The 24,697-nt window shown below is 62.3% G+C and overlaps 1 protein-coding gene across 1 annotated transcript in view; it reads left to right on the forward strand.

Moving 5' to 3' along the window:
• The window catches only part of RTN4R (reticulon 4 receptor), a 28,114-nt gene extending 21,604 nt beyond the window's left edge, over positions 1–6,510 (forward strand). The window contains exon 2 of the mRNA XM_007974990.3: positions 4,816–6,510. Within this exon, the coding sequence (XP_007973181.3) occupies positions 4,816–6,215 (1,400 nt within the window). The 3' untranslated portion in view covers positions 6,216–6,510. The remainder of the gene's footprint in view (positions 1–4,815) is intronic.
• Positions 6,511–24,697: the final 18,187 nt, after the last annotated feature.

A 24,697-nucleotide genomic window follows, 5' to 3' on the forward strand; every position in this document is an offset into this window, starting at 1 on the left:
GCTCCCACACTGGGCCTCAGTTTCCTCCACAGCATGTAGCTAGCTAGGCCTGGAGCTGCTTCAGTCTGGGCCCAGTGCCCTCTCACCATGGCAGGTGTCCTTGCCTGGTATTGACCTCACCTGCCTACCCTGCCATTGCAGCCAAGATTAACAAGGAACAGGGGCCAGGGCCAGGGCAACAGGGGCTGGTACCCACTTCCCTAGGAGATTCAGGACCCCTCAAGGGCAGACTGCCCCCACCAGGAGCTGCTGCCAACCTCCTGCCCCAGCACCCAGAGCCCTGGAAGGGCACAGGAAACACCATGGGAATTCTGGCTACCCCTGCACGTGTCTGTGGGCCTGAGGATGGATGGCGGGTGGGTGTGCATGTGAGAAGCAAGCGAGGATTGGGGGACAGATGGGTGGGGGGGCGGGGGGAGTGAGTCAGTGGTAGAGGGCCAGGAGTGGGGAGCAGGCGTGGGAGGGGTGCCCTGACCCTCTGTGGTGTGGGGATGACACAGGCCCGCCACCCCCGCCCAGAGCTATTTCTGGCCTTGGTGCACTGAGCTGTGGCCTCCTGTTCTGCCTCATAACTGTGGTCTGTGACGTGACCGCCTCACGGGGACATGGCTGGTGTCCGAGAGGATCCTGAGCTGACTGCTGTCCCAGCTGTGCTATAGCTGGCCCCACCCCCAGCCCCAGCCCTCTGCAGCCTCTTACCCCAGCCCTGGGAAGCAGCAGCTCAGAACCTCCCTGGAGATTCCCCTCCCAGCCACCCTTGGCACAGGAGCACGCTGCCTGCCCCTCTGCACGTGGCCTGCAGCCCACCCCCTCCGTACCCTCCCCCATTACTAGCCAGGACCCCAGCCTTCATGCTTGGGCAGGACATGCCTCGTGGTCCCTCTGGGCAGCACTGTGACTGTCTCCCTTGGCCACCTCTCTGCCTGGGTAGTCTGGGGTGGGAGCAGGGCAGGGCTTAACCACTCACTGCCTCAGTTTCCTAATCTGTAAATGTATTGCTGACTCACATCTTTTTATAGCAGGTGATGGGACCCTCCGGTGATCACAGCCCAGGGGCGGCATCGGGGCCTGAGGGCACCGAGCTGTGTGCGATGAAAGCCGGTGCTCGGGGCCTCCACAGCTACCTGCCCTGCGCTGCCTCCTGGCCTTGCTGGGCAGAGGCAGAGGCATCCCTGTGGGACCTCAGCCCAGGCTTGGCAGGGCATGGAGGTGGGCGAGGCCCCAGGAACAGTTGGGGCCAGGGACAACATGAAGAAGGCCATCACTGCTCGGCTTGGCTTAGCTACCTGGGCTGCTGGGGTGAGCTGCTGACCTCAGCAGCTGCCTGCCTGCCCGCCAGCTGGGCGCATCCCCAGAACCTCCCACCGCCACCTCCCCATCCCCTTTCTCCACCCCTCACCTCTGCTCCTGCCCTCCTCACCCTTCTCCCTCTGCCTCCTCCCACTTCCTCCCCCTTCCCCCTCCCTCCTCACTCCCTCCTGCGGTGAATGTGAACAGCCCTCCACTCAGCGGAGCTGATGGTGCAGGTGCCCACCTGGGCCGCCTGTTGCTCCCGTCAGGGGGACGCGTCCTGGACTGTTTGCTGCCCAGCCTCCTGGGCCTTCAGCCTGGTAATCCTGGGTCCTGCCCTGCCCAGTCTGGCTGCTGCAGGGAGAGGTCCCGGGTCAGTATCCGGTCACTGTCCCCCCTGGGAAAGCTCAGAGCCTTCCAGGCAGGAGAGCCAGCCTTCCCCAGACCATGGCTCCGGAGCCAGGCCTGGGCTGAGACAGGAGCTCCCAGCTATGACCCAGCCCTGACAGCCAGCAGGACCATCCTCCGGGGGGGTCCCAGGAGGAGACCCTGGAGGAAAGAAGAGATGCAAATTGGCCTGGGAGAGTGGGAGAGGCACAGATGTGCCAGTTTGTGTGCAGCTTGGAGACGGAGGAGAGCCTGCTGGGGCCTTCACAGGCTCAGGTGGCCGCAGGGCCGTCCTGGGTGGGGACGGTGGACAGGCACACTCTCCATGGTTTCTCTGTGAGAGCTGGGGCCGTGGCAGGGCTGGCTGCTCACCCCATATACAGGGGGCAGGAAGGACAGAGCTCATACTGGATGACCTATGAGAATTGGGACCAGGGTGAGACTGGGTGAGCGTGGAAAGTGGGGTGATGGCAGGCAGGGAGGCCAGGCTGTCTCCAGAAGGACAGTAGAGTATCCTGTTAGAGTTGGCCGGGCAGATAGAAGACGGAGAAAGGCAGACAGAGGGCCAGAGAGACCTTGTGGCCTTGAGGCCGCAGAGCCCAGGGGACAGGTCAGGGGCCACAGGCCAGGGAGGTCTTTTGGGGTTGTGAGGGGCTGCAGTCCACCATGGGGACAGGGAGGAGGCCAGTGAGTCACAGGTCTGGCCCCCTGGGGTGGGGTCAGAGGACGCCCTCCCACCACCTGGCTGGGTCTCCCTCACCCCAGGGCCCCGGCTGTGAAGACAAACCCGTGCTGCAAAGTTGGGTTTGATTATCTCATAAAAAGATGCCCCCTCCTGCTCGCTCAGCAGAGGGGTTGCCATGGAGACCAGCGGGCAGGCCCCAAGGGGGGCCGGGCTGGAGCCAATTACCGTGGCTGCAGCGAGGAGAGAGCCCACCTCACCCGACTCTCAGAAGTTGGTTTACGAAAAGCAGTTGTCTCGGCCGGAACCGAGCCGTGTCTTTGCGCCCAATACCCGCTTCCTGGCAGAACTGAGCGCCATGTGGCCACTCCCCCGTGTCCTCCCTTGTCTCCCCTGACCCCGCACCACCGTGTGGCTCGGTTCTGGCTCCTCACTGGGGCCATGTTTAGAGTGGACACAGCAGCTTCAGTAGGGAGGAGATCCCTGAGCACAGGGCTTGGTTCACGGGGAGTAAGCTGAGCCCCGACCACAGCCAGACTCACAGCCCGCAGCTTCGGGCCTGGAGCCACAGGACGGTGGTGGGATGGTGGCGTGGCTCAGTGGTGATGTGGCAGGTGTGGCCACCATGGGTGGCTAGTCTTGGTGGGTGCAGTCAGCCACACCGTATGGTTGGTGACAAGGCTCAGTTGTTGACCCCCACAGTCGGTGGTGTGGTGTGGTCGGTAATGTGAGTCCTGACCCTGCCCCCAGAGCACCTGGGGCCTCCACCCCACCTGGCCCCAGGAGAGGAAGTGCCATTTACATAGCACAGTTTTCTCTCTGGTGACAGCAGGTGAGACGGCAATGGGGAGCTGGCATGGTCAGGCCCCACCTTCCTAGGAAGAGTGTATAGGAAGAGAGCAGAGAGGGTGTCTGCAGTTTAAAGAGAACCCAAGGCCAGGTGCTGTCCTCGCCCAGTCCACCCAGGGAGGGGCCTCCGACCCCCATCCCTGGGCTGCCGTTTCCCTGGTAGCCAACAAATGGCCCTGGCGCTGGGAGTGTGGCAGAGGAGGCCCCCAGGCTGTGGGGAAGGGGGTCTCAGGACCTGTGAACCTGAGTCTGGGAGGACGCACATGCCCAGCGATCACTGCGCGTTCTGGGCTTGCTGGGCTCTGTGTTTGGGGCATCTGCCCTGTCTGCCCAAGTAGACAGGACCCAGTGGGGCAGGGGCCCCATGCGGGTGGGAGGGCCCCAGGGTCACAGTTCTGGGTTGGGGAAGCTGGCCTGTGGTCCGCTCATTCCTCCTGCCTGGCTCCAACCCCAGCACTTAGCTGGCCTCCTGTCTACAGAATCCTGCTCTTAGCCAGCTGTCGAGGAAGGTGTTAGCTGTCAATGCAGGTGTTAGCTGATAACTCAAGTGTTGGCTGATAAGCTGTAACCCTCCCAGGGGGATTCACATTTTAATAGACTCACTCCTGAAGGCGGAAAGAATTTTCAGCATTCAAAAGGGGTGGGGGCTCAATGGTGGAATGAGAGGCAGGAGAGCTTACTCCGGAGTGGGTGACCCCGCTGGTGAGACCAGCTCTGGATGTGGCACCCCAGCAGGTACTACTGCCCATGCAGGGCCTTGGTGAAGCCCCGGGTGGATCTGGCCCTGTAATGGAGGAGGGGTTGCAGGCCCCTGGGGCTGGGGGAGAACCCACTGGGAGGCTGTCCTTGCTGATGGCATCTGGGTGGGAGGGGTGCAGGCAGCTGGCACTGCAGGGGTTGGCTGGGGAGGAGTGAACTCCTCCCAGGGAGGAGATGGAGCAGAGAATGAGGCCAGGGGGCGGAGGCTTCAGGAGGGGTTCCTGCCAAGTCAGGAAGTGCTTGAAAGGAGGATGTGTGGAGGAGGGAGCAGCCTGCCTGGGTGGTTGTGGGACGTGACTCCTCCTCCCGAACCCTGGACACACTCGCCCTCTACCCCCACCCTTGGGCATCCAGGAGCTTGTTTCTGAGATAGCAGAGGTACCCAGAGGGACCCCAGCCCCGCTGCAGTGTTTCCTAGGCCCTGTGGGTGGAACCCCCACTGGGACCCCCGGAGACTCGTGCAGTGCGGGCTCTGTGTTCACCGGAGTCCTGAGGAGGTGCCTGCAGTTGCCAGCGCCCATTCCAGGAGGCCTTCAAGTGAGTTCCCCTGGTGACCCAGTGGGCTGCTCCCGGGTGTGTGGGCACCGGATGTGTGGTATGGGGAGTCTGCAGATGTGGCTTCCAGGGTGGAGTGTGTGGCTCCAAGGCGTGTTCTAGCCCAGCATCGTCCATAAGGCCTGTGAAGCAGGGATCCCAACACCGCGATTCCTGGAGTGATGGCCACATCTTGGACCTAGCCCCAGGCCTTCCTGAGACCCAATCCCCAGGGCCCACCTGGCTCTAGCAAAACCTCCAACTTCTCCAGTACCCCTGCCCTGCCTGCTAACCACTCTGTCTTCTGCCCGCAGGGAGCCGGCTGCTGGCATGGGTGCTGTGGCTGCAGGCCTGGCGGGTGGCAGCCCCGTGCCCAGGCGCCTGTGTATGCTACAATGAGCCCAAGGTGACAACAAGCTGCCCCCAGCAGGGCCTTCAGGCTGTGCCCGCGGGCATCCCTGCCTCCAGCCAGCGCATCTTCCTGCACGGCAACCGCATCTCACGTGTGCCAGCTGCCAGCTTCCGCGCCTGCCGCAACCTCACCATCCTGTGGCTGCACTCAAATGTGCTGGCCCGAATTGACGCGGCCGCCTTTGCTGGCGTGGCCCTCCTGGAGCAGCTGGACCTCAGCGACAATGCACAGCTCCGGTCTGTGGACCCTGCCACCTTCCATGGCCTGGGCCGCCTGCACACGCTGCACCTGGACCGCTGCGGCCTGCAGGAGCTGGGTCCAGGCCTGTTCCGCGGCCTGGCTGCCCTGCAGTACCTCTACCTGCAGGACAACGCGCTGCAGGCGCTGCCTGATGACACCTTCCGCGACCTGGGCAACCTCACACACCTCTTCCTGCACGGCAACCGCATCTCCAGCGTGCCCGAGCGCGCCTTCCGCGGCCTGCACAGCCTCGACCGTCTCCTGCTGCACCAGAACCGCGTGGCCCACGTGCATCCACACGCCTTTCGTGACCTTGGCCGCCTCATGACACTCTATCTGTTTGCCAACAATCTATCAGCGCTGCCCACTGAGGCCCTGGCGCCCCTGCGTGCCCTGCAGTACCTGAGGCTCAACGACAACCCCTGGGTGTGTGACTGCCGGGCACGCCCGCTCTGGGCCTGGCTGCAGAAGTTCCGCGGCTCCTCCTCCGAGGTGCCCTGCAGCCTCCCTCAACGCCTGGCTGGTCGTGACCTGAAACGCCTAGCTGCCAATGACCTGCAGGGCTGCGCTGTGGCCACCGGCCCTTACCATCCCATCTGGACTGGCAGGGCCACCGACGAGGAGCTGCTGGGGCTTCCCAAGTGCTGCCAGCCAGACGCCGCTGACAAGGCCTCGGTACTAGAGCCTGGGAGACCGGCTTCAGCAGGCAATGCGCTGAAGGGACGCGTGCCGCCTGGTGACAGCCCCCCAGGCAATGGCTCTGGCCCACGGCACATCAACGACTCCCCCTTTGGGACTCTGCCTGGCTCTGCTGAGCCCCCGCTCACCGCAGTGCGGCCCGAGGGCTCTGAGCCACCAGGGTTCCCCACCTCAGGCCCTCGCCGGAGGCCAGGCTGTTCCCGCAAGAACCGCACCCGCAGCCACTGCCGTCTGGGCCAGGCAGGCAGTGGGGGTGGCGGGACTGGTGACTCAGAGGGCTCAGGTGCCCTGCCCAGCCTCGCCTGCAGCCTCGCCCCGCTGGGCCTGGCACTGGTGCTCTGGACAGTGCTGGGGCCCTGCTGACCCCCAGCGGACACGAGAGCGTGCTCAGCAGCCAGGCGTTTGTACATACGGGGTCTCTCTCCACGCCGCCAGCCAGCCGGGCGGCCGACCCGTGGGGCAGGCCAGGCCAGGCCCTCCCTGACGGACGCCTCCCGCCCGCCACCCCCATCTCCACCCCATCATGTTTACAGGGTTCGGTGGCAGCGTTTGTTCCAGAACGCCGCCTCCCACCCAGATCGCGGTATATAGAGATATGCATTTTATTTTACTTGTGTAAAAATATCGGACGACGTGGAATAAAGAGCTCTTTTCTTAAGCTGTGGCCTCTCGGGCTAGGGTGCTGTGGGCGATGAAAAGCAGGGGTGGGCGCTGGACGGGCAGCCTCTCCCCCATCACAAGGCCCCAGAAGAAGGGGAGTTGCCTGGCACTACGGGTGGGACAGTCTGGGACAGCTCCAACGTCAGGTGCCCCTGCCCCCCCCAGCCGCACAGATGGCGCGTGCTTGGTGGCTGACGTCACTGAGCCTGGCTGATGGAGCACATGCCAGGTCCATGGGTCTGGACATAGCAGCCCCTGCGGGGACATTTGCTCTGGGGCCCTCCACCCCAGTCAGCCTGCCTGGGCAGCCCCCAGGAGGAGGCTGAGGATGAGGGACCCTGTTCCTTCCCCTGGCGGGTGGCAGGAGAGGAAGGCCTTTAAGGACAGTTGGGCGGGTCGGGCCTGGCCTCAAGGCCCAGTGGGGGCTTCATGCACCCTTACACCACTGCCGGTGGTCACACTAGACCCCACATGCACGTGCCCGGGGCACCCCCACTTACACCATACCCACACCCCAAACACAAGCCCTGGTGGGTCTGCATGTCCCTACACCCATGTATGCATACACGTATGCACACACAGCAGGGCAGGGAACACATATCCACACACAGGCACACCCCATGGACTCGAGAGCAGCACACGCATCCAGGCAAAAATACGCACAGGCAGAAATATGCACAGGCACGCTTTCCCACGGCCTGGGCCGAAGAGGACTCAGAAACAAAAGGGAAGGGCCACGTGGCCAGGAAGCCTTCCCAGGAAAGGGTCCCCTCCCCACCAGGGCAGTGGCTGGGGAGGGGGAGAGGGAGAAAAACAGTGGCGTGGGGGAGGGTGTGGGGGAGCGTTGCTGGTGGAGCCAGATGGTCGTGGGGGCGGCCGGGGCTCCAAAAGCCTGGGGGGAGGAGAAGCAGGGAGAAGAAGGGGGGGAGGACGCGCCTAGCAGCCAAGGCCCCAGCTCCTCCGCCAGCTTCTCTGTGCCTGTGCTGCGGCCCAAGGCGGGAGCTCAGATCCCTCCCATCAAGCACAGGGCAGAGTCAGGATGCGGTGGTCCTGTCTGACCTGTACCCTCCTCAGGATCATCCCACATGCACTGTCTCTTCTGAGAGACCCTGTGCCTGTGCCCATAGGTGCTGAGGCCCCCCCATGTGGCTGCCCACACCTCCACCTGCAGTTTGCCCCTTTGCTCACCTGAGCTCTAGGGCCAGTAGCCTTGCCCTGGAGCTGAGGGCAGCTCAGGCAGGGCAGCCCTGTGGGGCTGGGGTGCTGTTTGCCCAGGGCTACCTCTGCAGCCCCTCTGGGCCCAGGAGACCCTTGGCAGCCCCAGCAGAGGCCTCTCTGTGGACAGCCTGGTGTCAAGATGTTGCGCAGTCTCTGCCCTGTGCCTGGAGCTCCACCATCAGCACCTCTGGCACCCCCAGTCACTGCAACTCCACAACCAGGCCCAGGAGTCTACCGGGCTGTGTCTGGGCACTGGCATGGGCAAAGTTTAATTAATCCAGTTTTTCTCCCAAATGGCCCCTGTCATGCCTGAGAAAATACAGCCAAACTGCTGGGTCTGGGGTAGGGCTCTCAGCTGAGGCTGGGAGCTCCTTGCAGTCAGAACCAGGAAACTGAAGTCACCCATTTCCAAAGAGCCTTGAGCCCCAGCTGAGTGACCCACCTGCAGTGGATGCTGGCGCCCTCAGTGGCTTGTGGAAGGACAGCAGGTCCTGCCTCAGCTTGTACACCTCCTAGGACAAGGAGTTCATTACCTCTGCTGGGCCCACTCCTCACTAAGAAGCAGGCACTTGTCGCCCTCAGGCCACCTTCGGGGCTGTCACCACCAGCTGCCCTTAGGGCTCTGCACCCTCCCCTCCAGGCCACAGTGGGGGCCTGTGCAGTGGCAGGGGTGGGGAGTTGGGCACAGTCCGACCAGGCCTGAGGAGGGGGTGAGAGGATCCGGAAGGAAGTGGACGAGTTTTAAGTTGGACTCAGCAGGATGCATGGACACTCCCATGGGGTGGAGGCGGCAGGCAGGGCTCCCAGGAGTCCGCCCTGAGCAGCCGGCACGGGGCGCGCGTCCCTGAGGTGGGGGCGCCGAGAGGAGCGGCCGCTTTGTCGAGGCCCAGAAGACATCTGGGCGGGGGTGTCGTGTGGGCTGTGCAGGCTGAGCTCAGCAGAGGGGCCCGGCTGGAGGACACATTTGGGAGTCGTGAGCACTTGGGTGATATTTACAGCCCAGGAAGAGATGAGCTCACCGGCCGGCCGCTGCTGACGAGGGGCCGGGAGGGGCGGGGCATTGGACCAGGGCCCAGGGACTCAGCTCCTTCCTGTGCCCACCCTGGCGCTCCCCAGCTCTGCCTGACCAGCCCTGGCCGGCTGGGCCCCTGAGGTCAGGTGCTGGACCAGGCGGGGGTGGGGGTGTGGCAGCTGGTGCCCAGCCTTGATCACCCAGACCCCAGAGCAGGTGCAGGAAGCTAATTAAAGCTGCGTGAATCAGCCTTGAGTGTATCAAACCCTGGCCCCCCACCCCATGCGGGCTGCTGGTCTACCACAGACTCTCCTGGCCCCGTCCAAAGATGCCTGGCCAGCCCCAGGGTGCCCTGTGGACCAAATCCTTCACAGTTCATGGGCCTGTCCCTGTGTCGCAGGCCCAGCCAGGGCAGCACCACCCAGCACAATTGGTGGAGGTGACAGCTGGGGCTGGGCTCACTGTGGCTGCAGCCATCCTGGGTGGGGGATAGGGGCAAGCAACCCTCAGATGCTGGGCCCAGGCTGGGCTGCTCTCGGGGATCCCTCTCAGCCACCCCGACTCCACCCCTGCAGCCCTGGGGGCTGAGCTGCACCACAGCTGCCCTGCACAGCTGTCTGCCCAAGGCTGCAGGGGGGCCCTTTCCTTGGATGGGAGCACCTGCCCCCTGTTTATTTGGCTGCCCAGGGCTTTGCATAGTAATTGGGAGAATTATTTTTTAATCCTTAAATTAGTTCTGAAATAATAGAAGCTGCCGAATGTTCAGCAGCCGATGGTAAACTAACGTCCAGCGAGACCGAGAACATGCTGGAAGCAAGTTGAGAGGGAGGCAAGCGTTTGTGGTATGAGCTGGGGCCCAGGGGCTGGCCACTGTGGTGGCAGCGGGGGTGGGGGCTCCTCACTGCCAGGCTGCCTACAGCTGGCAGCCTCCCTGGGGAGGAGTGGGCACCTCACACTCACATCCCTGCTGGAAGACACTGCTAATGTCCCCAGGGCACAGATGAGGAAACGGAGGCCCAGAGGCATGAAGCGACGTGTGGGGCAGGATTGGACCCAAGGCCACGCGGGAGCAGGCCCTTCGCTGCCAACTGTGTCTGTGACCCAGATTGCTGCGCTGCTTCTCCATCCCAGTGCCCGGGGACATCACAAGACCCTGGGTGTCAATTCCCTCCACTGTGCCAATCGACCTAGGGATGTCACTCAGGGGTGGCACACTGAGCTGTGGCGGGCTTGTGACTGAGGCAGCTCTGTGTCTGGTCAGTCGACCTTCGGGCCGCCTCCGGCCACAGTGAGGAAGCCCAGCCCTCGACTCAATTTCCCCCAAGGTGCCCGCCTGGTGGCCACCCTCATGCCCAGAGTTCTCACCGGTGGCTTTGGCCTTAGTCCTGCCTGGACCCCAGCTGACTCCTTTTCCCACCCTGCTCCGGGTGAGGCCACTCCAGAGCCCTGCCCTGCAGCCCAGCCCCTGTGTATACCGCAGCCTGGCTTGGCAGGGCTCCCCATGTGAGGCCCGGGTGGGAAAAGTGCAATGACCACTGTCAGCAAAAAGTGTATCTCAGCCCACCCCGGGGCACAGCAGCTCGAGGACCCCATTGAGCCAAGGCCTTGGAGAGTGGCTGTGATGGGCGTGAGCCCAGTGGCCCCCAGAGCCCCACTCCTGTTGGGAGGGTGCATGTGTCAGGGCCCAGGGCTCCCCAGCAGCTGGCCTGACCCCAAAGTGCCAACCCCAGGTCTAGAGGTGGAGCTCCATGGAGGAGGCCGTGGGACTTCCCTGGTTGGTCAGGCTTCTCCAGGGCTGGGGCCTGGCGCTATTGTCTTTCCCTGGGGGAGGTGGGGCTCTGCCAGGGCACACCTCTCCAGAAGCCCCTTCCAGGTAGGTCGCACTCCCCACCCACCTCTATGCTGCAGGGAAGTCCTGATCCCAGGGGCAGGGAACCCTTGCCGGGCCAAGCCTGGAGTTCTGAGCCAGTGGGTGGAGGAGCAGGCACCTGTCCAGCCTCGTCTCTCCTATGGCTCCCAATCCCCAACCCCCAGCCCCGGAACTCCTTAGGATCTTCTTGGTCCTCCCGCTTTGCTCAATATTCAGTTCTGACCCCACTCCCTTCTCCAAGAAGCTCTTGCTGATCCTCCAGGCTGGTTCTCACCCAGCCAGGTGGTCATGGAGTGGATCCACAGTGCCCAGACTCGCACGGCCAGAGCCAGGGGCAGGTCACTACCCCTCGATAGCCCTCTGCTTTTGTGCCTATTTTGAGGAATGAGTAAACCCTCATGGGAGAAGAGGTCCCTGCTTGGGTCCAGCCCTAGAGGAGCTCACAGAGGGCCATGATGGCTGAGGCCTCCAGCGGAAGGGCCAGACAGGGTGCTTCTGCTTCTGCCACACAGTCCCAAGGCTGAGGCGAGGCTGCCCCTCTCTCCAACTGTCCCCACCCACAACCTGTCTTCTTGGATTCAGACCACAGGACCAAGCTCGAGCCTGGTTCCCCAGGCCCCAGAAAACCAAAGGAGCCCCCCAAGGCCACACAGTAAGCAGTGGAACCAGGCTGGGCTGGGCTGGCTGCCTGAGCCCCCCTCACGCTCTGTGGGCCCTCCAGAGCTGGCCTAGGGACTCCTGACCCTGACCTCAGTGGAGGAGCACCCAGCCTGACATTATGAGAGTCACACAGGCAGCACTTTCTTGGCGCCAACAGGAGATTGCATGTGGGGTCAGCAGAGGCCTGCTGACTAGGGGGCAGGGCCAGGCTCACAGCCACCAGAGCACAGGAAAGGGTGCCAAGCTAGGCAGGAGTCTTGCCCTCCCAGCCTGAACTGTGGCTGGGCTCAATGGAGGGTCCCTCTTTCTCTGACCAGTTGGCCATGCATTTATTAGGCACCTGCTGTGTGCTGGCGAAACAGGAAAGGTCCCCTTGTTCCCTTCACAGGACATGCAATGGGGATGTGACTTGCTTCAGTGCTCTGCTGCTCAGATCTCTAGGTGAACATACAGACGGGCAGGCTGTGGAGCTCCAACCCCACGGCAGTGTGTAGGGGTGAATGTTTACAGCCGAAGCCCCAGTGAGCCTGTGTTACAGGGTGCTCTTTTAGTTTTGCTGTTTTACTTTAGTTCTCTATAGACGGCTTCTGTTACTCAGTTCAATTAAACCCCAATCAGAGCCCTGCCTCATTGCAAGGACAGAGGGCTTTCTGCATCCCAAGGTTCTCGCCTTGGTGTAAGAATTGGACTGCACGTGGGCTCGGAGAATGAGTGCGAGGTTTTATTAAGTGGAGGTAGCAGATGGGGGAAGCCAGAAGGGGATAGAGTGGGAAGGTTTTCCCCTGGAGTCAGGCCCGGCTCTCCTCTGGCTGCCCCAGCCAAACTCCAGGTCATTCTGCTGCTGGTTGGTAGCCTGCCGGCATGCCGGTGCCCATCAGTGCGTTCCTCTCGACGTCCAGCCGGCTGAGTGCTCCTCTGCCAATCCGCTCCTCTCCACGTCCAGCAGCTTGTGTGTGCCTGCTAGGGTCTGGGGGGGTTTAATGGGATGGGATGGGGGTGTAGCAGGCCAGCGTGGTCTTGGGAAATGCAAAAATGCCTGTCCTCACCTAGGTCCGTGGGATGGAGCCCCAGCCAGGGACCACACCCTCCTCTACCCAGCACTTCCCCTTTTCCCTATCATTTAAAGGGACCAAGCTCTTCCCTTCCCAGCACTCCCGTATCACCGCAAGGAACCCATGGGCCTCCTTCCTGGAGTTTGCTGCTGAAGCTGCAGGCATCACCCCCGGGAGAGAGAGGGCCTTGCCTGGGCCTGGGCTGCTGTCAGGCCACATGGATGTGGGGAGGCCATGTTTTGGAAGCCTGAGGGAGGAGCCGCACGTTGTCCCTGCACATGGCCCAGCCTCAGACACTAGCCAAAGTGAGGGGCAGAGAATGGCCCCTTCTGCAGACGCAGTGTACCCGGCCCGGCCCTCAACGAGCCTCTCCTGCAGGGGCAGCCTCCACGGGAAGGGCCAATTAAACCCACCACCGACTGGCCCAACCAACACCGGGGAACAGGAGGCCTCCGATTTGTCTTCACAAAGGGCTGTGCAGAGATTTATGGGCAATAAATGAACATCCATCTCGAGGCAGGCAGAGGAGCGGCGGCAGGGCCGGCAGGGCGGGGGCAGCCCCCTCTGATCGCGGCACGGAAGCCGCATTAATGACGCTTACCAAGGAGAGACAAGGCTGAGGCTGGCAGGGCCACTCACCAAGGAAGGAGAAAAATAAATGTGAACAATTAGGGAATGATGAAGACCTTGCAGGGAGAACACCTCGATACACACCTCGAGGCCAGCCTGGCAGGGTCTGGGGACGCCGAGCCAGGGACCTGGAGGGGTAGGGTAGCGGGCAGCCTGCAGGAGGGGCACGGAGACAGCCTGGTGCTGCTGCACAATTATTTTTGAAAAATGACGGGGCAGAGAGAAAGAGTGGAGGTGGGGCGGGGGACTGCAGCCTCCAGGGGTACCGGGGGTTTCTGGGAGGCAGTCACTGCTACCTTCAGGGGGAGCAGGAGGGTCTTGAGACCTTGGGAGCCAGGGTCCCAGCCTCCGAAGCCCTCCCTGAGGTCCCTTAGCCAACAGGAGTGGAGGAGTCACAGCCCTACCCCTCTAGGCTCCCCTGCGGCCACTCCAGCCTCCAGCCCCACCCCTCCATCTCGGCTGTCGGGTCTGAGCACCCGCCCTGTCCATCCATCCCTGTATGCCTCTCCGTTCACCCATTGCTTCAACAGACCATCCCCTGCTCCTCTCAACAGGCCCCGCTCTGCAGGGGAACCACGGACAGAGGCCCTCCCATCCCCAGGTCAGGATCATCTGGGACCCCCGCTGTGGCTGAGGACCCCTCCAGATCTGCAGAGGGACAAACTGGTCCTGAGGTCACAGCCAAGCCTGACTTGGGTGGGGATCCAGCCTGGGGCAGTCCTGCTGCTTCCCCCTACCCCCTGACATCCTGTCATGCTCAGGAAATCTGGTGGCACCAACTCCCCAGATCCCTCCTGGCCCCACCTCTGGGCCTGGTCGGGGGATCTAGAGGATGGCATTAGCCCTGCCTGCCTGCTGTGGGCCTGCGGGTAGCTGTGCCTTGGGGCATGGGGGAACGAAACTGCACCCCAAGCTCACTCTCCACTTTCAGGTTACCCTAAACACCAAGTCTGTGTAGATTTTCCCACCCCATGAGACTTATTCTGTAAAAGCTGGTCTCAATTAACACAGCCAAACAGAAGAACCCAGTACTACACTCTGGAAATAGGACACCCTCGCCAGGATGAGGGGGTGCCCGGCACTATCCCCAAGGCAGCCACAGGCCTCAGCGGGCACTGGGGAGTTGGTGCAGACCCTGCCCAGAGCCCTCCCCTCCTCGAGGGATGGGACAGTGGGGCCCTCACCCACCAACTCCCCACATGGCAGACATTTCTAGGCACTTCTAGGCCAGCCAAGGGGGACAGAGCAGCTCCCCAGAGGCGCAGGCGCGGCCTGCCGACAGTAGAGCTTGGGGTCTGCACTCCAGGTCCCCATGCCCATCAGTGCCCACCCAGTTCAGCAGGGATAGCAGCATTCCCTGTCCAGCCACTCCCACAACACCACCCAGGTTGGGGGCAGGCTCCCAGTGCCTGGTGACAGCAGTGCCACCAGGCCTGTGGGTGGGGGTCACCGTGTCATCACTACAGATGAAGAGAGGGCGGCCAAGAAGTGGCATATGGTGCAGCCTGTCCATGAGGGTGCCCATTCTGCACCCAGAGCTGCCTCCTGCCCGGGACGCCCTGGACAGGGCCCCGTCACAGTGCCGAGTCACAGATGCCAGCAGAAGGCTGGACAGAAGCAATTCGGGAGCCTGAGGATGGGGAACGCAGCCTGCCAAGTTTCCCCAGGTTTCCAGGGAACAGGGAGAGGGCCAGGCCAGGCCACAAGGGAACTAGAGCCCTTACGCCCAGAACCAAGCAAGACGTGGGGGAAGTGGGATCCCCTGTGAGTCCAGGGCCCCAGCTGACCCCAGTCCCTCCCTGGGCCCACTGAGGTGTCCCTGCAGAGACTGGCTGGGCCAGCGGCCTGAAGGCCAAAGTAGGTGGGACCATCCTCGCCGAAGCCGGCCTCAGTTCTCAAGGCCATGCTGTGGAACCAGTGCCATCTGGACCCTCTGGGTCAAGCAAAGGGTGTGTGCTAACCAAAGGCAGGCCCTCCAGGGTGCCAAAGGCCTGCAAATGCCCAGTGGACCGTGAAAACTTGCTGACAAACCCTGCGGGTTTTGGGGCCACAGGGAGGGAGGGTGACTTTGCCCTTCAAGCAGCCAAAGGATTTCACTGGAAGCCACTCTTTTGGCAAAAGCAGCCAAGTGATAACCAGGCCTTCACCTGTGTCTTAGGCTGAGCCACAGCGGACCAGGAAACTGCAGGGAAGGCCACAGGGAGCCCACCTTCCAGGGTCGGTGAAGGGCCCAGCCCCTCAGTCCCATCCTTCCACTGACCCGTGCCCACCTCCAGGGCGGGGGAGGAATGAGGGCCACCCTGGCAGCTGCCTGCTGGATGGAGCCTCAGTGACCTCGTCAGCCACTGAAGGTGTTCCAGGAGGAGAGGTACATGGTCCTACACCCAACCTTCTCCACCCAAGACCCGGCCTGAGACCAAGAACAGCGTCTGCCATCCTGAGTTCACAGGACCCGCCAGAGCCAGAGCTGGGCCACTGAGGACAGCCAGCTCAGCGGAGGGGCAGTGCCTCCTAGGACATCCTGGTTGCCGAGACTGGGCCACCTGCCATGCTGGTCATTGTCTGTCTCAGTTGGGGTATGTCTGTCTCCTGCAGCCCCTAGGGCTGGGCCCCGCTGTCCCACTGGGTACAAGGAGGGACCTGGGGCTGCCAAAGAAAGAAAAGCTGGGCGGGCAGTAGGGGGCCTGGGAAGCATATTAGGGGGCTGGAGGAGCGACAAGTGTCACAGTCCAGGAGTGCACACCAGGATCCCAGCGCCTGCAGCCCCTCACCTTGCACCCTGCATGCCACAGAATACTCAGGCAGAGTCGAGCGCGACACTCTCCAGTCCAGGGGCTCTCCCTGCCTCAGAGAGAGGCTGAGTCACACTTGCCCCACAGAGAGCCAGGCTGTGGCATCTGAGGTCTTCTCCTGCTGCGGGCATCACAGCTGCATACCCTGATAGCCACTCAGTTCCTGAGAATCCCTGGAAGGAGGAACTCGCTTCTCCTCACCCACTGGCTGGGCAGGAAGGCAGGGATAGCCTGTGTGCAGAGGGAACAGTCTGTGCGGGGGCCCTGAGGACCACTCAACTGGAGCCTGACCCTTTTGGGGGGTGTGGTGCTGAGCCAGCAGGAGGCCAAAGGAGGGGTGGGAGTGACCCTGGTCACCTGTGGAAAGGCAGGGCCTCGTGGTCCACCCCACCTGGCTCTGGGCCCCGGGTCCCCTGGCCGGCATGGGCTGCCACCTCATTGCAGTGCCTTCCCTGCTCTGGCTGCTCTCCAGCTCTCCATGCATCAAGCTGGAAACAGAGCAGGAGCGCAGGAATGCGGGATTTCACTTGCAAAATCGGGGCAAAGCAGTACTAATAAGGCCAGGCTTACAAGGCTGAGGGTGGGGCTGAATCCAGGCCCTGAGGGCAGGAGAATGACTGGGGTCTGGCGTGCAGGGGTGCCGGTGAAGGAGGGAGGGCTTAGGGGACCCTGGGTCTGTCATCCTGCCCCTGCCACGCTCAGGGCTGGGGAACTCCATACCTGCAAATCCCAGAGCCCTAGGTAGGTAAAGCCAGGATGGGGGTACCAGCCCATGGTGTGTGGCACCCCCACCCTTCCCTGAGCCCTTGTGGGGAGGGGACTGGGCAGGAGGGGACTGTCCCCTCCCACACACAATGTGGTCTCTCTCCCACAGCCCTCCTGCCCCAGCCGGACACCCTCTACGGTGGCCAGAGTGCGAGTGGTCCTCGGTCCCGAGCCAAGGGTCTCACCCTGCTCCTCTGCCCCTCCCCTCCCTGGCTGACCGGCCTCCAGCCTCCAGACCCTCCATGGGGACTCAGGGGCTGACAGGGTGGCCCAGCAGGGCCCAGGTGCTGAGCTGGGCTGTGAGATGGGTGGCCAAGGTGACATGGAGGGAAAGGGTGCTGAGGGGTGCGGGTGGTGCTTTCGTGGACTCACTCCCCTGCCGATCCTCCAGCCCCAAGCCTAGGCCTGGGGAAGCTGGGCCCAGGAGAGGCTGTTGATCCCAGGGCCAGGGAGGTCCGCACTGTCTAGTCTCTTTTCACCGGGCCCTGCTGCCTGCTCCCGGGAACCACCCCCAAGACAGGGTTTAGACCCTGGGAGCCGCTCAGGCAGGGCACTGGGTGGGTAGGTCTCCCTCCCCCACCTCACCTACCTGACTCAAGATTTTCAGACAGCTCTAACAGGGGGAGGGACCCAGGACCCTGGCGCCCCCTCCAAACAGGGCAGGCCCCCAGGGGGGAGCTGCAGCTCCTCACCCCGCACACTTTGACTAAAACGAAAACGGCATGTCCCTGTACCTGGGGTCTGTGACTCGGGGGACCCTGGCCTAGCCTGGGGCATCACGTGCAGTGTCCTGCTGGAGAGGTGCCCAGGCCCATGCCCCATCAGAGCTGTGTGGCCCCCACCCGCTCCCCACCTATGTGCTGCTCCCTGAGACTCCAAGGTGGGTCCTGGCCGCCGGCGGGCACCTCTGGTGGGCTCTGATGCCCAGGCTAGCTCTGCAAGGTCAGGTCCTGCACCCAGACATGCTGGCTCAGGAGTCTGGCAGGCTTGGCCCCACACAGGTCCCAGGGGAGAAAGGCACCCTCTCCAGGCTCACAGCACCATCCCTGCAGTTCTGTACAGTCCAAGTGCTGGGCTGCTGTCAAAGGCCCTGTGATCGCGGCAGGCTGGCTGGGCCCCGGGGCTCCCTCTGCACTCCCTACACCTGCCCTGCCCCAACAAGCCCCTCCTAATTGGGCTTTCTCCCTGACAGAGCGCCATAGCCTCTCTTTTCTGTTCTGTTGACGTCGGCACAATCTTTGCTCACTGAAGCCCGGCGGGAGTGGAGAGGCCAGTGCAGCCGAAATAGCTCTCAGACCCTGGAGCCCACAGCCGGAGCAGAGAGTGTTCCCGGGGGTGGGGACGGCCTCCCCTGCTCAGGCCACCGCTTGGTTCAGGATCCAGACAGCTCCCACAAAACTTAGGGAGCCTGGTGTCCTGCTCAGGGCCCGACAGCATGGGGCCAAGACAAAATGTGCCAGTAGGCCGGGCATGGTGGCTCACGCCTGTAATCCCAGCACTTTGAGGGGAGGCCGAGACGGGTGGATCACGAGGTCAGGAGATCGAGACCATCCCGGCTAACCCGGTGAAACCCCGTCTCTACTAAAAAATACAAAAAACTAGCCGGGCGAGGTGGCGGGCGCCTGTAGTCCCAGCTACTTGGGAGGCTGAGGCAGGAGAATGGCGTAAACCCGGGAGGCGGAGCTTGCAGTGAGCTGAGATCCGGCCACTGCACTCCAGCCCGGGCGACACAGCGAGACTCCGTCTCAAAAAAACAAAACAAAACAAAACAAAACGTGCCGGCACCAGCCTGGGCAGTCAGACTCAGAGGGACCCAAGAGCCAGCGTCACCTCACCCGCCACGCAGCCACCGGCGAGCTGGGGAGCCACGGGTGCCCTTCCCCCCACGGACTGCCTCCTCCGCAGGATCTCTTGGTTCTTGTTAAAAATGCGAGTCCAGGCCCCTTTGTTAGAGGGTGGGTTGGCAAGGGATTTTTGTTTTTGATTTTGTTTTTGTTTTGCGGGGGGCGGGGAAGGTGTTGTCTTGGGCTGAGCCAGTGCCCTGGGTGACTCCTGTGATTGGGTACATTTAGGACACAGACCCCAAAATGCTGCCCCTCAAACGGAGAGAATTCAGCAAGAATGACCAGGAATGAATATTGTGATTTTTTTTAACTGGGGAAACTACGGATAGGGGCCCAGATGGGAGTACAAGGCTGACGGGGGACTGGGCAGGGTCGCTGTACTGGCCACCTGCTGCTGGTGGCCCTGGGGGTCCCATCACCTCCCCATGCCTCAGTTGCCTCTTCTGTAACAGGGGGCAATGGTGAGAATCACAGCAATGCTAGCAAAGGCAAGAGCCCTGGAGCTGAGGGACTCACCTATGCCGAAGTCCAGACCGTCCCAGTGGCACCCAGACCCACTCCTCCTCGGCCTGGCCGGGGGCTTATGGTATGAACTTGCTAAGAAACATGCACAGCACAGCACCACAAGCTGGGCCCAGGAAGGGGCAAGCCAGGAGCCATGCATGGACTTCCATGCACCCACACATGTGCACAGGACACAGGGGGGCGATCTGAGCACAGCCCCTACCTGTCACCCAGCTGGTTATCTGTCAGAGCTGGGATGTCAGCAGACATTCTCTTTTGGGTTCATGTCTCTGTAGCTCCCTCCCCCAGCCTGTGTCCCCTGGTCTGGGGTCTTGGGTGTGCCAGCTGGATCTTCACCTAAGGCTCCTCATACATGGGCCACCCTCGTCACCAGGCAGCCCATGTGCCAGCCAGACACATTGCCAGCCAACGACCCTCACTGGGGTATAGCTCCTGAGGCAGCACTGTGTGGTGAGACCCCAGCTCCTGGGACTTGAGCTTCCATCATGGGCACTGAGCTGCCCCAGTGGGCTTCCCCTGACATGCCAGCCCAAGGAAGCCCCCTGATGCCCACACTGGCATTTTCTGGCACCTCCAGGCCCTCGCTGGTGCTCACCTCACAGCCCTCCCGTCTGCGGAGAGCCGGCCTGGCTGATCCAAGCAGCAAATGGTGCTGCTGCCAGGAAGGCTGCCCCCAGGCTTGGGCGGGGTCTGCAGTCTTGGTCTTCTCCCTGGGCAGCAGCTGACCTGGCTGTGGACCCCTGCACCCAGTGCAGCAACCGGGGGTGTGGGAGAGAGTGGCCTGGAGGGTCTGTTCTGAGAAGGGCCCAGAAGCCAGAGATCCCATAACCCAGCCCCACTCAGGGCTCACCCGGGCTCTTGAGCGCTGCATGCTGTGTTATTCGCCAGCCGCTCAGCATTACAATTCAAAGCTGCTGCTGAAACTCGGGCAGATCCCAGCTGCAAAGGGCAGTTCCTTCCTCGAGCTGCAAAATGTGGCCGGAGGGGCTGGCTCAGCCCGGGGTGAGCGTTCACACTGTGGCTGAGTCCAGAGATGAGTAGGTGTGAGGGTGCAGGAAGACCCCCAAGGACCCCCAAAGGCCCCGGAGTCCCATGGGGGAAAGGCTGGAGACAAGGCCCTGGTCCAGCACCAGGCCCTACAGGGCTGTTGGGCGGCAGTGCCAGGGCCAGCTGGGTTTTTGCCTGAGTCCTGGCAGGGGCATCCGTGACATGGTCGTCGGGCAGTGGTCCGGCAGTGGTCATTGGGAACATTTCCTGGGTGTCTCGGGGGGTGTCAAAGAGACCAGATGTGCCCTGAGTCTCTCGTGCCATTGCACAGGAGGACACCAGATCAGGTAAGGAGCTTCAGCCCAGCCTGGCTCAGCTTCTGCATCCTCCCCGGAGAGGGACGCCCCACCTGTGCCCCCAGCTTTTGCTTGGCTGCATGTTGGGCCTTGAGGCCCCAAGCATCCAGGGGCTCTGGGTCTCTTGCCCCAAAGTCCAGGCTCAGTGTCCTTCCAGAGGACGCTCCTCCCCTAAGACCCCATAATGACTCAGGCCAGGACCGTGAGATGCCTTGGCAGCCTGCGAGGGAACAACTGGCTTCTCAGACACAGTACCAGGAGCTGGACCTGGAGGTCTCCACAGGGCGCCTCTGACTGATGTCCCTGTCCCACCTAGATTGCTGTGGCCTTGAAGCGCCCCTCAGGAAGTCTTTGTGTGCCCCCCTTCCTGGACAGAATCTGCCCGTCTGTCCCTGCCCTGCCACAGGGGCCTCTCTGCAGCCCGGGAAGCCCCCCTAGGGATCCTGGACCTCTGAGGGTACAGGTTCCAGAGGGACAAGAAGCTGCCCCATCTGGCTACCCCCACCCACACAGGGTCCCCTGCCAGGCAGGTGGGAACCAGCAGGTGGCTTTGAACCTCAGCAGTGTCCCAAGGTGGCAGGTGCCCTGCCCTTGCACTGGCCTCCAGGCTTTGGCATGCATGGGTTCCACCCTTGACAGCCCCCCACTCTGCACTCTGCACTCAGAAACCAGCTCAGGGCTGCCAGGGGCTTGCAGGAACCTAGAGTGTGCCCAGGGCTATTGTCGACCCCAGCCAGTGTCTGTTGAGCACCTACTGTATATGCATACAGTTGAGGGAGAATGTTGCTCGGCCCCCACATTGCACACTTTTCTGGTCTAGAGAGTTGAACCAGTTTAGGGTCATTGGGGCCCATACACCAGGGCATCGCCACACCCACTGGGCTTTGCCCTTGCTAGCTGCCCCCACCCTGCCCCCAGCTATGCACACTCTCCAGGCCCTGGGCAGCCCTCCTTGCCGGCCTTCTCAGAAGACCTCGCTGACCTCCCCACTGCACTCCACGCCTCCCACAGTGGTCCTCCCTCCTGACCCCCTCGCATCACCGTGCCACCTCGTATCAGCCTCGGGGCCGCCCCCCCCCCCCCCCCGCACTCTCCCAGGGCAGCACACAGAACAGCAGCCGAGGGGACATGGAGTGACTAGGAACATCATGGCCCAGCTCCCAGTGGTCTGCTCTGCCCATCCTGACCCGAAGCCTGGGACGACCCCTCCTCACCGGAAGGCAAAGGAGGGCTGGATCGGCAGAATATGTCACCCAGGGGGCAGCTCCCACACGCTGACTGTACACAGCTCTTAGCTTTTTGAAGAGCAAAATAAATTGTTTTAACAGCAGAGCAGTTACCCTTCTCTGTGCTGCAAGCTGAGGGCCTGGGAGTTCCTGCACCCTGCTAGCTGCCCCCAGCCTGGGCCTGGCCCCAGATATCTGTGGATGCCCATATGCCTGAGGCCAAGTCAGCTTGGAGACCTGGGACCAGCCTGTCCAGCATCCCTGGACTCAGATGCCTCCTCCAGGGAGTGATGAATCTGACCCAGGCCTGGCCTGGGGTCCCCAACACCCTCACAGGGGCCAACCAGACCTGGAGTGCTCCTACCCCCACTCCAATGAGAACACAGGGCAGCCCTGAACCTCCAGCCTCCTTCCCCATCTTCACGTGTCCACTCCCCGCACTGCTGCTGTGCTGGGGGATCTGGGGACATGCGGGGTTTGCAGGGGCCTAGGCATGCCCAGCCAGGCCCAGCCTCAGGGATCACATGGCACAGCCCCACACCCCACGGCCCCTGCTTGGGATGCTCCCTGCAGGTCCCGGGAACCACTGCAAAGTGGGGGCGGGGCCTCAGAGCCCTTCCCCAGAGCTGGGGGCTGGCAGCCACCTTTTGGCTTTGGAGAAGGTGAGCCAGGCCTGTCTACCAGGGACTAATTATTTCTGCAGCAGCCGCTTTGCCTGCCCGGTGCCCCCACTGTCCTCGCCGCAGGCCCCACAGTTTGTTCTGAGTGTGCTTGTGTGTGTGCACGTGTGTGTCTGTGAGCATGCTGCCTTGTGTATGTGTGCTGCACATGTGTAAGTATGCTGTCCAGGTGTGCCTGTGTGTGCTGCCCACACGGGTGTGTGTATGTGAGCATACTGCCCAGGTATGCACATATGTACACGAATGAATGTGCTGCCCATGTGTGCATGCATGTGTGTGAGCATACTTCCCATGTGCATGCATATGTGCATGTGTGTGAGAATGTGTGGCCCACGTGTGCATGCGTATCTCTTTGCTGCCCATGTGCACACGTGTGCGTGTGTGTGAGCGTGCTGCCCATGTGTGCATGTGTGTGAGCATACTTCCCATGTGCATGCATATGTGCATGTGTGTGAGAATGTGTGGCCCACGTGTGCATGCGTATCTCTTTGCTGCCCATGTGCACACGTGTGCATGTGTGTGAGCGAGCTGCCCATGTGTGCCTGTGTGTGTGTGAGCGAGCTGCCCATGTGTGCATGTGTGTGTGTGCTGCCCATGTGTGCATGTGTGTGTGAGCGTGCTGCCCATGTGTGCATGTGTGTGAGTGTGCTGCCCATGTGTGCATGTGTGTGTGCTGCCCATGTGTGCATGTGTGTGTGAGCGTGCTGCCCATGTGTGCATGTGTGTGAGTGTGCTGCCCATGTGTGCATGTGTGTGTGCTGCCCATGTGTGCATGTGTGAGCATGCTACTTATGTGTACATGTGTGTGCTGCCCATGTCGTGCGTGTGTGTGAGTGTGCTGCCCATATGCACATCTGTGTGTGAGCGTGCTGCCCATGTGAGCATGTGTGTGTGTGAGAGAGCATGCTGCCATATGGGCATGTATGTCTGCCTGCTGTGCCATGGTGTGTGCCCTCCTGGGCTCACCTGTTCCTTCATCTCCAAGATGCCTTCTGGTCCCTGGCTCTCCCCCATGCCCAGTTCCTTCCTCTTCCCCACCCAGGGTCCCCACCCCGCTCCTCAGTCCAGCCTGTGCCAATGGGGAAATCAGGGACCAGGGTGTGCACCTCTCCTGGCCTGGCTGTGTGACTGGGAGCTGAAGAGCCCTCTCTGGGCCCACTGCCACTGCACTGTCTCCCAAGTGAGGTCACTTGTGCACCTGACACAGGCTGAGCTCAGCAATTGTGTCCCTGCTGCTGCAGCCCTGGAAGGGGCCCTGAAGATAGGCCCAGGGTCAGAGGCAGGCTCTAGGCTGGACAGCTGCCCACACCACAGGGTGGGCCCAGCACCCATGCCAGACCAAGAGCCATCAAAGCGAGCCACGGAGTGACAGGTGAGAAGAGAACGCCCCAGGTTTGGAAGGTTTGGGTCCCCTCAGCCCCTGCCCCACAAACGAAAACCATCCCTGGGCCTGACCGCCACTCAGCTCCTGTGCCCAGCCGGCGCTGCGGCCTCGGTGAAGACAGGAAATCCATACCAGGCTGAGGGACGCTTCCAGCGAGGTCAGGCCCACTGGTGGGAGAGGCCAGTGGGGGCGGCGGGGTGGCAGGCCCAACTGCCTCCCCTCGCCGGGTCCCAGGCTTAAATCAGGCAGAGATGTCCAGGCCAGCTCCCATCCGGCCTTCTGAGTACACCAAGCCGGGCCGCCGCAGGGCCAGGTCCCTCCAGGCTCTGTCCAGCTTTGCCAGGTCTCCAGCACACAAACCCTGAGCCTGGGGCCCAGCTGGAGCCCTGGCAGCCCAGTTCCTTGCACGTGGGCAGCGGGGATGCAGGTTCCACTCCACATCCCAGGAGCCAGCACAGGGGCCAGGATATGAGAGCCCTTGCTAACCAGGATGGAGCCGCCCAGCAGAGATGGAGACTCACCCTCAGGCCCCTCCCTGCAGCCTCTTCCCCCTCCCCCATCTGCCCTAGGCGCTGCTGGAGCTTCAAAGGCCCCTGCTGGGGTTCCACTTCACCGCCTCAGGGCACAGCTCATCTCCCGCCCAGGAGCTGTCGCCCTGGATACCACCTGCACCCACAGCAGCTCAGAGAGGCTTCCTCTGGGTCTTCCAGACTCCCTGGCCAGGCAGGCAACTGGTGAAATCAGCACCCCCTCTCCCCAGGAGACCAGCTGACCAGCTCAGGGGCACATGTGGATAAATAAATGAATGAATAAACAAAAGAACAAATGCTCCAGGACTCCCCACAGAGCTAGGGTTGCCCCAGGTGACTGCAGGAGGAGGAGCTTCCAGGCCCTGAGGATAGGGAGCCCAGTCTACAGGGCCCTGGACTCAGCTTTGTTCGGGGTTCCTATCAGTGCCCAGGATCAGCTACAGGACAGAGATGTCCATTGTGGGCTCGGGTGCCCGAGGCCTGGCGCCAATTTCCCTGCTGCACGCAGCTGGGCAGTGTGTGCCATATGGGTCTGCTGGAGAGGTGGAGGCAGAGGGAGTGGAGGTTCCTGCCACTCCTTCCCAAGTTGCTCCCATCTGCCCCTGACTGCCTGGCAGGCAGGCCCTTTCTGGTGTGGCACCACCATGTGGCTGG

Source organism: Chlorocebus sabaeus, chromosome 19 (assembly GCF_047675955.1).
Source record: "Chlorocebus sabaeus isolate Y175 chromosome 19, mChlSab1.0.hap1, whole genome shotgun sequence".
Classification (NCBI taxonomy): Eukaryota; Metazoa; Chordata; class Mammalia; order Primates; family Cercopithecidae; genus Chlorocebus; species Chlorocebus sabaeus.